Raw genomic sequence first — 13,186 nt, forward strand, 5'->3', positions numbered from 1 at the left:
AGCATCAGTCTGTTCTTGAGGGCTGCTTCATTCATATACAGAACTTACTATTAGAATGACAGACTTTCATAAGCTTGTTTTGCATACCAGAAAAGGAGAAAGAAGTTTGAGTCTGGATTTTTTTGTTTGTTTATCTGCTTTGTTTTTAAAAGGCTGTTTATGGAAAGGTGGACCTCCAGGCTGAGGCCGATTTGCTCAGCTCTGGTTGAGGAAGAAATTTCTTAACCTCTGCCTGTGTAAATGTAGCTGGCCAGGTATAGGTCTGTCATGTATCCAAATAAAATAAAGAAGTTTTTTATCTGGAAAAAGCAGGGAACAATATGACTGAAGAACCTTCTAACCTGTAAGTTGAGAGTTGAATGTGTCAAAACTTAGAATTTCCATCTTGTAGTGATTGCAGTACTATGTAATCTTTTCCATTGGATTTAGAACCAAAATATGTTTTCATTATGAAATTATATATCTGATGTAAAGGGAAAAAAGTTGAGAAAGCAGCTGACAGATTCTGTTCTGATTAAATTTTAATATAAAATTTTAAAAGTGTTGTTTTTTAAAAAATACTGTAAATAGGGAGAATGGCTGCTAATTGGAATGAATTAATATAGGTAACTAATCTTTCCTCATAAGGCAAGTCAGAAAAGTATCTACTAGTACTGCTTATAATTTGTTGTTCAGTGCTTTCAGTTTGGTCTTAAAAGTGCTGAAGAGTACCAGGTGGTGCTTCCACCTCTCAACAGCCTGGGCCTTCAGAAAAACCCACAGCGTTCACTGCCACCTGACACAGTTCTGTTTTCTGTAATGCTATTCTCTTCCTTACAAATGGGGAGGAGGCAGGCTAATCTTTGGATGACTTAGGGATGCAGTAGAAGTATGTAATGACTTGAAACATTTGTGAGAGAAGTGAGAAATTCTCTGTTGTATCCTTGTGTTCACTTAACATTGATTGTTTATGATGAACCTTGGCATTTCACTTGTTTCCCTTATCTTTGTAGGGAAGAAGAGGTTGTCTAGATTCACATAGAAGGACTGGAAATTCAAGTTGCTTTTGAGTTTCCTTTATCTAAATACAATTCATATTGTCACTAACAAATGGTTCAAATGGTTAAGTTTCTTCTGATGTAAATGATCTTTAGACTCTTGGACAATTGAAATATTTTCCATGTAGTTTTAATCTGCCTTTTATATTTCAGGGAGATGTGTCTGTGGGATGTGAATGATGGGAGATGCATAGAGTTTACTAAACTAGCCTGCACACATACTGGCATACAGGTTAGTACTTTGTGTATGTTTCTGAAGTCCTATTCTATATTGTAATGCATGGATAACTATAGATCAGTTATCAAAGCAAGGCTCTTTTGTTTGGTTTTAAGCTTAATAATGGCATTATATGCATATGTCAGTATCTCCTACGTAGTTTATGCTGTATCATCAAATGCCCTAGGGCATTTTTTCAGCATTTGAAAAAATGTATCATAGTTAATAAGAGAGGCCGGAAAGAAAATTTTTGGAGGAGTACTGCCAGGGGAGGTGGGAGCATGAGAATGATCTTAGCAGGGAAGGCTGAGGCAGGCTTCTGTCAGCCACAGGAGAGCTGGGTGTACAGGGTAAGGATTGCCTTGGGAAGAGAACAGGAGCAAGGGGGCCTCTGCAAAAAGCTCCCCTCATTAGTGCAGAATAGTAATTTCTAAACATATAGGCATTAGAATATTTTTACAAAGTTATGGTTTTGATTAAAAATGAAGTAGCCAATGTGTCACGAGGAGGATAATTTCTGTACTTTGTTAATATCCGTTTAGTTCTATCAGTTTACAGTTGGGACTCAGCGTGAAGGAAGATTATTATGCCATGGACATTATCCAGAAATTCTTGTTGTGGATGCTGCTAGCCTTGAAGTTCTTTATTCTTTATTATCAAAGATATCTCCTGACTGGATCAGCTCAATGACTATCATTCGATCCAATAGAACACAAGGTAATTATTTTTCTTGCTTTTGTTATGGCTTTGCTTCCCTGTGAGAGAAACACTGTTTTCAACTTTTTCAAGGACCTGGGGAGGAATTAGAACATTACTCCCTGTGATCTTGGGCAACACCCAGCAAGCACTAACCTTTCCAAAAAGCAAGTATATATGGCTGTTTCTAGTCCCTGAAAAAGAGGCTAGTTAGTATCTATGCAGTATTATCTCTGTTGCTGTTCCATCAAATGAGAGTTTTGGCTCTGGCTAAAATGTAACTGCTTTCTGATGAACAGAACCTAAAATCTAGCCAAGTCGCTCTGTGTGTGCGTGCTCCTCAGGATCCAGGCTCACCTACTAGATAGATTCAGTTCTGTCATCTTCAGTGTGTGCATCTGCTGAAACCTGAAGGACAAGGAACCTTCTTACGGGAAGAGTGCTTTTTTTTTTTTTTTTTTCCTAATTAAAGCATATTCCATTAGGGTGATAACTTGTTTTCTCTTTGAGAATTGAGAAAGAGTTCTGGAGAGCACTCTGACAGCAAAAGCCTGGAAACTGGCATGAGACTGAAGGAAGGGGTGCAAGCACTCTAAATGCTAAGGCTGTCATCTGCATTACTAATGTGATGTACAGTATATATCGAGATCATTTGGCAAGCCAAACTTTGTAATTTTTCACAAGATATATACGTACTATGAGTATTTCTTGTGATTAGTAGCTTATAAAAAGTGCTGTCATAACATTTTCAAAGCTATTATTGTAGGAAATGTGTTTAAGGAATATGCTGATTAAAGTACACAATAGGATTAAAAAACCTAAAGACTGTAGAGGGAGGAACTTCTAAAAGTGATGACAGTCAGTTTAGTGGAGAGGTATGTGAGCAGGCTCATGTTTGGTGGTGGATTAGTTGACATGGCTTGAAGTGATACCTGTCCACACATCTGTTTTGCTCTGCTAGTTTGTGTTAATTTGTTAGGCTTTAAATTCTGGCAGCTGAGGTGGAGAGGTGTCTCACTCAGGTTTTCCTGTTGTGGAGACTGTAATTCCTAAGAGGTTTGGGGAACATTAAGGAAGATGATCCTGACAAAAAGGAGAGACTTTTATCTTGAGTTAAGGCTGACAGAGTTGTAAACTGAGTGTTCCTGAAGTCCTGGAAGGGAAAGCTCGATTGCTATCCCCACACCATTTAAGTTGCTGGAACAACTGGAAGTGAATTGGTATTAAGTGTTTCCTGATACTGTCTTTAATTTTATTTCTTGTTTTGTAATTGCTTTTATACTGTAATCAAGAAGTTACCCCTTGGATTTTGGTCTTCCACCGGATTTGTCTGGTAGAAACAGGAATGTCTAGAAAGTTTGACTAGCACTTGATATACTTTGTTTTTTCTGAAGGTAGTAACTCTAATGGAGTAATTTTGCAGAGATGCCCTTTGGGAACCCGCAGCCAAGAGATGCTTGGGCAGCTGTACAACTAGAGCATGCTTCCCATTAAACTTCAGTGTCCTCGCAGGCTGGTGTGGGCAGACAGCTAGGCATAAGCAACAAATCTCTCCTCTTGGGAGAGTAACCCCTTGCCTTTGGGGACAGTGATGGGACAACCCACAATGTCTGATAGCAATACTAGAAACAACTGTGACTTCCCTTCCCCCATTTAATTTGAGCCCTGAGTATTATTTGAGATGTAAACACAAACCCACAGAATCTGTGCATGTGCATATGTGCTTCTGGAATACCACTTTGCAAATAAACATTTGATTTTGAAGCAAACACTTCAGGAATGTTTTGGTAAACTTTTAATGTTGAGGTACTCTCAGTATATTTTTGTACTCAGATAAGCACAAGTGTGCAACAAAATGAAGATGTCCTTGTACTTATCAGCCTAATGTTTGTTTTTCCCCAGAGGATACTGTTGTAGCAGTTTCAGTGACTGGCATCCTGAAAGTATGGATAATAACCTCTGAAGTTAGTCGGATGCAGGTAAACAAAGGCTTTTGAATTAATGATATTTCCTGTTGTGATGGAGGGAGAACTTCTGTTAATGTTGTTTCCTGTTCTTCCAGCTACCTAATGATATTATGCTTTTTTTCCTCTTTGCCATTTGAAAATCAACTTCCTTAATTTTGCTTTACTGATTCTTCAAGTTACCAGCAGAACTCCAAACATGAGAAAGATTAGACTCAGAGAACTTATTTCAAAATCAGGAGTAGGATAATCTCCAATTTCTACAAATCTTTTTTTTGGTACTATTTAATGATTTGTGTTAATGTACAAATATTCTTGTTAATACACAAATGTTTTCCTTTTAATTTTTCCCCTTTAAAAGTCCTATTCTTTCCGTAAGTCATCTCATACTACATTCCACAGGAGATTTGAGTTCCAAAGGGAATTTAGTAACAAAGATTGTTACGGTAATGTTTAACTTTCCAAACTGATAGGGGTGCTGTACTGCATGCATGTACACGCAAAAATGCAAGAGCTTGCTGTATAACTACTCATTAGTTGAAAGAGATGATGCTAATAAATACATGTTTACTCTGTATAGTACAGATAGAAGAAATAAGTCAGAGTTAAAGCTTGCCCTGTACTGCATAGGAAGTGTGGGTCTTAATATGGTGGGGGCATTATAGAAGTGACTTTATCACCGTGCTTCATTTTTTTTAAGATTAAGTTCTCTAGCTGCATTTCTTATGCTCTTAAAATATCTGTACTTAAATTTTAAAAAAATTTCATCATAGTTAAATTTAGTATTAGATTTTATTATTAAATGTAGTATTTTCTTTGAGAAAGGTACGGAGAGGTGTGGAGATGCCTGAAGGGTTTGCTGAGCAGAGTACAGTTTTTAGGAATATTCATTATTAGGGGTTATCTAGAGTTCTCTTTGTTACTTGGCAGTTCCTGCCTTCCTGTGTCCTAATGAATAAAAGTCTTAAAGGAGATTTGCTACATGTCTCATAGACCTCTGGCTAATTAGCTATTCAGAGAAACCTCTTGTAAAAGATGTACTTTACTATAGCTGTTTAGCACCTATGGAAAAATAACCTTATGATATATAAATGAACTATTTTTTTGTTGAACTTGTTTATTTCCAGAATATTTATAATGCAAAAGCAATGCAGTTTGCATTAGCTTGTAACACCAATATAATGGAGTTCTTTGCTTTTGACCTTGTCAGGGGACAGAGGTGGTATTCATGGTTTTTTGCTTCATAGTTTCAAACTTGATGAAATTATGTTGCTCTCAAAGCATTTTCTGGAAACCCTTGTTATGCAGCTAGTAATGTTTTAGCTAACATCAGGTTTAACAGCAACAAAAAAAAAAAGGCAGCTGTAAGCAGTGAAGAGTATTGGCTGTTACTAAAGTAAGAAACGCGAAGATGTAGCTAAACAGGAGCTTATCACCATCTAGTGTATTTGGGATATGGGGAACCTTGAAAGAATGAAACGTGAGCTGAATCTGCTTTGTTTCAGCTATCTGGGTGCAAGGTAATTCACTGACAGTGATGATACTAAATAGGCACCACTAATCTGTCCAGCTGGGGAATTTGTTGGACTTAAGTGATGAAAGAGGATACCACATGCTCTTGCAGATCTCCTTATGAGGAATAATAGAATAAGAACTGTTACAAGCATTTGGTTTTTCCTTCGAAGTTGGCCATCTGGCATTTATGAGATGGCGTAGTCCCTTTTCCATTGCATATTCTCTGTCATGTTCCTAAGTTCAATTTGAGCAAGAAAAAAAAATCAGCTGGGTATTTTCTTGTTATCCGATTTCCATCTGTGTGTTGTTCTGTATAGAGACTCTCGGTTTCAGACGCTGATTGCTGTCACGTTGTCTGAGCGCTTAAATGGCTTCTGTGTAGGACATAACGCTTATTCCCCATCTTGAAGTTGAGGAAATATTTCAGAAAAATACTGTCTTGCCATAGAGATCTGTAACAGAGTAAGGAGTTGTGATCTAGGACATCTGAGTCCCTGCTTCTGCCTTAATTGCCTGGCTATCCTGATTTTCTCTGCCCTGTCTCAGTAAATAAGGTTGCTTTTTATGAAAGTGAAGAGCCCTTTGAAATCAGTTAAAGTGACTGGCATTGCAGACAGGTCTTTCTGTAGGTCTCCTGTTTATACCATAGCAGGGTATCTGCATTCTGTTGTTTCAGCCAGGTTTTTATAACTGTAAACCAGACTTTTCAGGTGATGAATGGCATGACTGTCCCTCCTTCCTTTAAGGTATCTCAAGTCAGAGTGAAGATGGACACTCAGTCAAAGTGAGTATTAGTTTGGGATCTAGTTCCTGTGTGTTCTGGATCTGGACAGGTTAGCAGTGGCCATCTTTAATACAACCAGAAGAGAAAGTTTTGCTTTAAGGTGGGCCCAGATTAATCAAGGTGCAGCACCAATGGGGTAGATCAGTCTGATACTTGGACTCAGTAGAGGTTGTTGGGCTAAATGATTAAGATCCTGTGCTATTTGATAGTGCTAGGTTGAATCTCAAAAGAATGTTGTCAGCAGTGGCTGAATCTTAACCTCTGGCCAAGGGTCAGTCTACAGCTGAAAACTTTGAGACGTGAGGAAGGGAATGGGCTCGTGTATTCAGCAGTTCAGCTCACCGGCTCTGCTGGTGTGCTGGTCAGTCCTTGTGCCTGATTATAGCTATACACATATGCTCTCTAAATAAAAGTGATAACCTCCTGTTGGTGTCATTTTTGTCTGTCTCTACAAGCCAGTTTTTTACCTATCACTTCTTCAGTTCTGCTTTTCTGCACATTTGCTACTCTTGTACTTGTGACAGAGTCTGCAGACTTGACTCTTTTATCACAGGAGAGTTGGTATTCAAGGTATGATATACCCATAGAGTATCAAAAGAAAACATAAGCATTTATTTCAGTTAAAATTTACAGAAACATTGGGAAGCTCTTGAGTAAATTTAAAACCATCAAGAAGTGCCTTTTTTGAAGATGTTGTTCTATAATAAGGTAATATGGCTCTATTTAATTTCAGATTTATAATTTTAAATAAAATGCAGTTAATTTAATGTTGGTTTTGTTTGTTTGTTTTTAGGATACAACACCAGTATTTGAAGAGGAATCAAAACCTATTTATTGTCAAAACTGTCAAAGCATTTCTTTCTGTGCGTTTACCCAGCGGTCGTTGTTGGTAGTGTGTTCCAAATACTGGAGGGTAAGGCAAGCTAGCTGAACAACACCTGGCTGCTTTTCACTGTAGAAGCTGATTTAATTAAATTGCCAGTAAGACATTTAGATCAAGATGCTCTAAGTCCTTTTAATGTGTCTATATTGAAATCGAAATTAGCTGCTCTCTGGGCATTTTAATCTGTAATTGGTTAATGACAACAGGCTTTGCTGTTTCTTTTCAGGTTTTTGATGCTGGAGATTATTCCCTCTTATGTTCAGTCCCTAGTGAAAACGATCAGACCTGGACTGGCGGCGACTTTGTGTCAGCTGATAAAGTGATTGTATGGACGGAAGATGGACAGAGTTTCATATATAAATTACCAGCCAGGTATTCAACAATGAAATACTCCATTTATTTATTATTTTGAGATAGAAACATGAGCAACTTTGAAGAAATATTGAGTATCTTTGGCTTTTATTTTGTTACAAAATCATATGGATGTTGCAGAAACTAGTATTCCATGAGCATATTTTAAAGTGTGTGTCCCCTAAATGTACCATGTTGAAGCAATGCTCAGTAATTTAGATTGCCTCAACCAAGATTGCTTCACTATTTTCTGATACTACACTCTTTCTCACTTCCTAATGGAGCTGTGTGATGGGAAGAGGTGCATTTTGGTGTTGAACAAGTGTCATAAAATAAAATTTAACTTAAATATTTCCTTAACCAGGTCTAAATAAGGAAGAAATAAGATTTTTCTGTATGGAGTAGAATGTAAATGACGATTGTATTACTGTAACAGAATACTCTTCCAGCCCATGAAGGGAAGGCACAAACAGCTGAGTTTGTGCACATGAATGTGAAAATACAAAATTAATTTAAAATTAGGTATCAAAGAGGTTAAATAAATGTAGAATGACAAAAGTAAAATAAAAAACTTTTCTTCTGACATCTTCATGACATGCAAACATCTTGTTCTGGGTAGAGATACAGTTTTATCTTGGAGATCCTTGAATATTCTCACATAAATCAGGTGAGAACTCCTTTCTCACACTCTTAAGTGATCAGAGCATAAGGATGCAAGCAGATCTATCTGGTGATCTGTCAGAGGAATCGCTGGGTTTGGTGTGTTTTGGTCCTGAGTCTGAGGCCAGGTGTGTTGAAGTCCAAAGCAGACCTAAAGCCAGGCTTCCTTCATTCTTTTTTCCTTCAGTTCTGAATGTGTGGGGGAACTGAGCTGGACACATTTGGTGCAGTTATTAATTGATGAAGCATACCCTGTACATTAAAATCAGAGTAATGATCTGCTATACACTGTGTTAACAATTGAAAAAAATGTAATGTTTAAGGGCTCGGGGGTTGCTTTTGCTTAGTATTATTTAGTTAGGTAGTGATGTAGTGATCACTCTCTAGTAATACAAGGGATTTTATTCCTTTCTCTTTGTTCTTAAACCCAGCTGTCTACCAGCTAGTGATTCATTTCGCAGAGATGTGGGGAAAGCAGTAGAAAATCTAATTCCGCCTTTATTGTACAGTGTGTTGGACAGAGCAGATAAACAGGTAAAATATATTTCTTTGGAGTTTCTTTTATGGACTGCATTTCTCTCTTAGAGAGTTGAAACATGCATACATCATGACAAGTTCTTCTCTTTCAAAGTAGACCTTTAGGATTTCTTCTTTTCTTAGAGAAAGTAGACAGATACAATTTCCCTGCTGTTTGGTTTGGTTCTTGTTGGTTTTCAAATAAATGCAGAGGTTAGTCTCTGGTCAAGTGAATCTTCAGTTCCTGTATACTGACACGTTATCATTTATCAATGCCTGGAGAATTAGAAGTTGAGTTGTGATGTGCATGATGATTAGGCAATAATTGAGCAAGAGCTTTTAGAATCACAACTTGGAATTTGAAAGCTTAATCCTTGCAAAGTAAAGAAAATCAAATTTCATAGGCCTAAGTCCTCTTTGAGCTATACTTCATTTTTATACTGTATTGTGAACTGCTATAATACTGCTATTGTATTTATCTGCTATAAACTAATATATCTAAGACTGCTGTATGATATATCTAGTATTTGCACCTATACTATTAGGTATAAGTAGCTGTCTGATTTACAAATGCTGTTATTACAAGACTGTTGTAGGAATCCTTTTTTTTATCTTAACCTTTTAACCTGTTGCCAAATTTGGACGTTGAAACATTTATATATTTGATTTTTTTGTTGTTGTCAATCAATACTAAAACTTTTTTACTTTTGTTGTGGACCATGTTCCTTACTGAGTGGTATAACTTCAGCTCACCACTGCAGTTAGAATGTTAACAATTTTAGAATACACACACACACGTGTATATATAAAATATTCTAAATATGAATATATTTAGAACAAAACCAAATATGTACAAAAATCTTTTTTCCCCTTCCCTAAACTTGTGACTTGTTTCTTCTGATTCATATTGCTGTATTTATTCTTCCTCCTGTAAGAAAGATAAAGCATAAAGTATCTATTTTTTTGTCCTGCTTTTAGAAGGTACAGAGGATTATGTGGGGAAAGTAAATTTTGAGATCAATACATGGTTTGCATGTGTTCTGAAGTTGTTAATTTTTTTTTTTTTTTTTTAAACAGCTACTAATATGTCCTCCAGTTACTCGATTCTTCTGTGGACATAGGGAGTTCTCCTATAAGCTGTTAATCCAAGGAGACTCTTCAGGGAGACTGTGTATTTGGAGTGTGCCTGATACTCTTGAACAACAAGATAGTGCAAAAGGTATATCTAATTAACAGTTTTGTTGCCAAGTCTTTTAATGGGCATCTCTCTTTTTTCTTTTTCTTTTTTTTTTTTTTTTAAAATATGTATTTTGTTGCTGGATAAAGCACTGCTGCTTTTCCTACAGATCCATGAAGCTGGTTTTTTTAAGAGTTAAAGTAACTTTATTTTTTTTCATATATGATCAAAATCTTCATTGACTCTGAATATTTTTCAGTTATTACAAATTAACTGCTTTATTCCAAATACTAGCTATGGTCATTGCTGCCTGCCAGTGTAGCTTAAATCATATCCTTTTCCAGTTCTCTCATATATCGTTTCCGTGTGTTGCTGTAGCTTCACTCAGGTAGTCAGTAAATTAATCTCCAGTATGTACCATTTACTTTGAACAAAGTGTTGTAACATGGTGTATTTAAACTTTGATATCTTTTCAGAAAAGCTTTTCTAATTTCCATTCTTGATTTTATTTTATTTTTTAAATCCTCCTCCCACCTCACCCCTTGCTTTTTTTTTTTTCCCTTTTTTTTTTTTTTTTTTTTTTTTTCTTTTCTTTTTAAACAGGACTGCAAACGACAACTTCAGTATCCCTCCAGGAAGCTTTTGATAAACTTACTCCTCGCCCTGCTGGGATTATAGACCAACTAAGCTTAATACCAAACATCAATGAACCACTTAAAGTTACAGCCAGTGTGTATATTCCAGCACATGGGCGTTTGGTTTGTGGTCGTGAAGATGGAAGCATTGTTATTGTGCCAGCAACACAAACTGCTATAGTTCAGCTGCTGCAAGGAGAGCATATGCTTAGGAGAGGTATGCAAATAAGCTTTTGAAAAGCACAGTTGGATTACAGTGTGTGCCCGTCACGAAATATACTGAAGTAAGAAATAATTTCACAAAGTGAGCTTTAAGTCATTTTACAGGTAGAAATCATATTGCTGTTTTCTTAACAATTTTTGGTGTTCTATTACTTAATGAGAAACCCAAGTAATAAAATAACTGTGGCCAGCTTGCATCAATTTTGGGCAAGGTCCCTTCACTGGAAAGCTTTGGATATTTCTCCTGGGTTTTTGAGATGCAGTAGCAAAGATATGGCAAGGGACACCTCCCGTCTCTCTCAGAATTGTTCTGGGCACTGCGTTCAGCTGGGCTATCGGTGTGCCTATGGAGCTGTCGCTGGGAAAATAACACATCTAACAGAGAACTCCTCTTTGCGTATTGTGTAGTTAGTTGAGTGTTATACCTTGGCCTGCTGTTGTATATTTTGGTTCCAGATAATGTTATTTTAATACTTTTGGGGTTTGATTTTACAAATGCTAATAAATGAGAAAGACATGTAGATATTTCTCTGTGAATACAAGTATGAGCTTGTCAGTTATATACAAGGCTGTTGGTTGTACTGTTTCCTTTATGTAACTGATTTACTGTATATAACTTTATACAATTTTTTTTTTTCTTAATATGAAGCTGGATTGCCTCAGAGTTGAGTTGATACATCATTCTGCAAATAAGCGTTGGTGGTTCTTACCCTTATAAAAAGCTGAATTACTTCAAAGTGAGGCTGTACAGCAAAACAAAATGAATCATTCAGTCTATGTCCAGTAGAAAAAATTATGAACATTTTAAAAAAAGAAAGCTAATTTTATAAGAATTTCTGTCAAAAATTGCAGCATGTCTGGGGTTTTTTGGGTTTTTTGTTTTTTTTTTAATCAAGAACAGTGGTTTGGATTGTTAATTGTTCTACTGAATTACTTTTTTTTTTTCTCTCTCTCTCTCTCTCTTTAAATTTTCTTTTCCTCTTTTCACCCCTTACCCAATTTCTCAGGTTGGCCACCTCACCGGACTCTCCGAGGCCATCGAAACAAAATTACATGTTTATTGTATCCTCATCAGGTTTCTTCTCGTTATGATCAAAGGTATTTGATCTCAGGTGGTGTGGATTTCTCAGTCATCATATGGGATATATTTTCTGGAGAGATGAAACATATCTTCTGTGTACATGGTGGAGAAATTACACAGCTTCTAGTTCCACCAGAAAACTGTAGTGTAAGTTTTACATGATATGTCTGATAACCTGTCTCACACTCTGTATAAATGGCACAGCTCCTCAAATCCTTCTTGAGAATATGAATTTAATATGAAATACTGAAGATGTAGCACTGACCCAATGTATAACTCTTGCAGACACATAAAAAGAGTTTGTTCTGTTAATCTTGGTTTTGTGTGCATCATGTTTTAGCTACATAAAAGATTAAAAACAGTGGAAATACTGTATTAAAACCTAGCTAGCTAAGGAAATGCTTGGCATTTTATGATGCCCAGCATTAACAGTGGGAGAGGATTTCCACAACATTGAAGCAGTCTTTCCCCTGAAGGTGTTTGCGAATGTGACAGCCAAGCATTCCCTAACACTTAGCCCATGGGTTTTAAAGGCAATTTTGTCTTTTGTAACTTGGATGAGTAGGTAGAATTTAATGAACAAAATGACATTGATTTACTTGAAAACTATGGTTTCTCTTTTTTTGCTCAACAAAACAGGTTCTAATACCTGTTTGTTCTTTGATATGCAAGAGGTTGTCTTCGGGAGAATTTCTGCAAGGGAAATACTCTTTCTGGTGACCTCAGTGAGTTTAGCCATAGACTTATGTGCCTGGTTTTTGTTTATAAAATAGGTTGTTGATCACCGTGCTTGGCCCACTGAAGAAGAGATTATTAAATGCAAACTCTCTGCATTATGATTAAGATTTCTTTTCTTCTTTTTTTTTTTTCTTTTGTTAGGCAAGAGTCCAGCACTGTATTTGCTCTGTTGCCAGTGATCACTCAGTTGGTCTTCTGAGTCTGCGGGAGAAAAAATGCATCATGCTGGCATCCCGTCACCTTTTCCCTATTCAAGTAATAAAATGGAGGCCTTCTGATGACTATTTGGTGGTAGGATGTTCAGATGGGTCTGTGTACGTCTGGCAAATGGATACTGGTATGGTTAAGTTCAAAGATGTTGATTAAACAATTTTTTTATATATATATATGTATTTGGTTATAGTTCTGTGTAACTTGCATCTGAGAGAAGAGTTAAAATTTTTTTGCACATTTATATTTGGAAACTTAACACTCCACATATTCACAAAATTTTTGGATTGTATAAGCTTTTCTTAAATACATATTTTAGTATTTGGAATAACTTATTTAGTTTTGGAGAAGTATAGCTTGCTGTGGCTATCATACCCTTAAATGTTCTCCTAGTTATCTTTAGAGAGACCACTTAAAGTGCTGGCTGCGCATGTAGTGTTCTCTCAGTTTATTAGTGACCGTGCTTCCTCAGCAATTTTCTTCAAAGCTTGGTGTAGAAG

The 13,186-nt window shown here is 36.5% G+C and overlaps 1 protein-coding gene across 4 annotated transcripts in view; it reads left to right on the forward strand.

The window, feature by feature from the left end:
* The window catches only part of WDR7 (WD repeat domain 7), a 133,902-nt gene that overhangs the window by 5,082 nt on the left and 115,634 nt on the right, over window positions 1-13,186 (forward strand). For 3 of the 4 annotated variants that reach the window (XM_010583046.1, XM_010583048.1, XM_010583049.1), the window contains exons 3-12: window positions 1,191-1,269; window positions 1,797-1,971; window positions 3,853-3,929; window positions 7,007-7,126; window positions 7,323-7,468; window positions 8,539-8,641; window positions 9,701-9,842; window positions 10,404-10,652; window positions 11,665-11,885; window positions 12,618-12,813. In XM_010583046.1, coding sequence (XP_010581348.1) covers window positions 1,191-1,269; window positions 1,797-1,971; window positions 3,853-3,929; window positions 7,007-7,126; window positions 7,323-7,468; window positions 8,539-8,641; window positions 9,701-9,842; window positions 10,404-10,652; window positions 11,665-11,885; window positions 12,618-12,813 — 1,508 coding nt within the window. The remainder of the gene's footprint in view (window positions 1-1,190; window positions 1,270-1,796; window positions 1,972-3,852; window positions 3,930-7,006; window positions 7,127-7,322; window positions 7,469-8,538; window positions 8,642-9,700; window positions 9,843-10,403; window positions 10,653-11,664; window positions 11,886-12,617; window positions 12,814-13,186) is intronic. The other variant, XM_010583047.1, reaches the window with a different exon arrangement.

This window comes from Haliaeetus leucocephalus, unplaced genomic scaffold (assembly GCF_000737465.1).
Source record: "Haliaeetus leucocephalus isolate CR32 unplaced genomic scaffold, Haliaeetus_leucocephalus-4.0 Scaffold866, whole genome shotgun sequence".
Taxonomy (NCBI): domain Eukaryota; kingdom Metazoa; phylum Chordata; class Aves; order Accipitriformes; family Accipitridae; genus Haliaeetus; species Haliaeetus leucocephalus.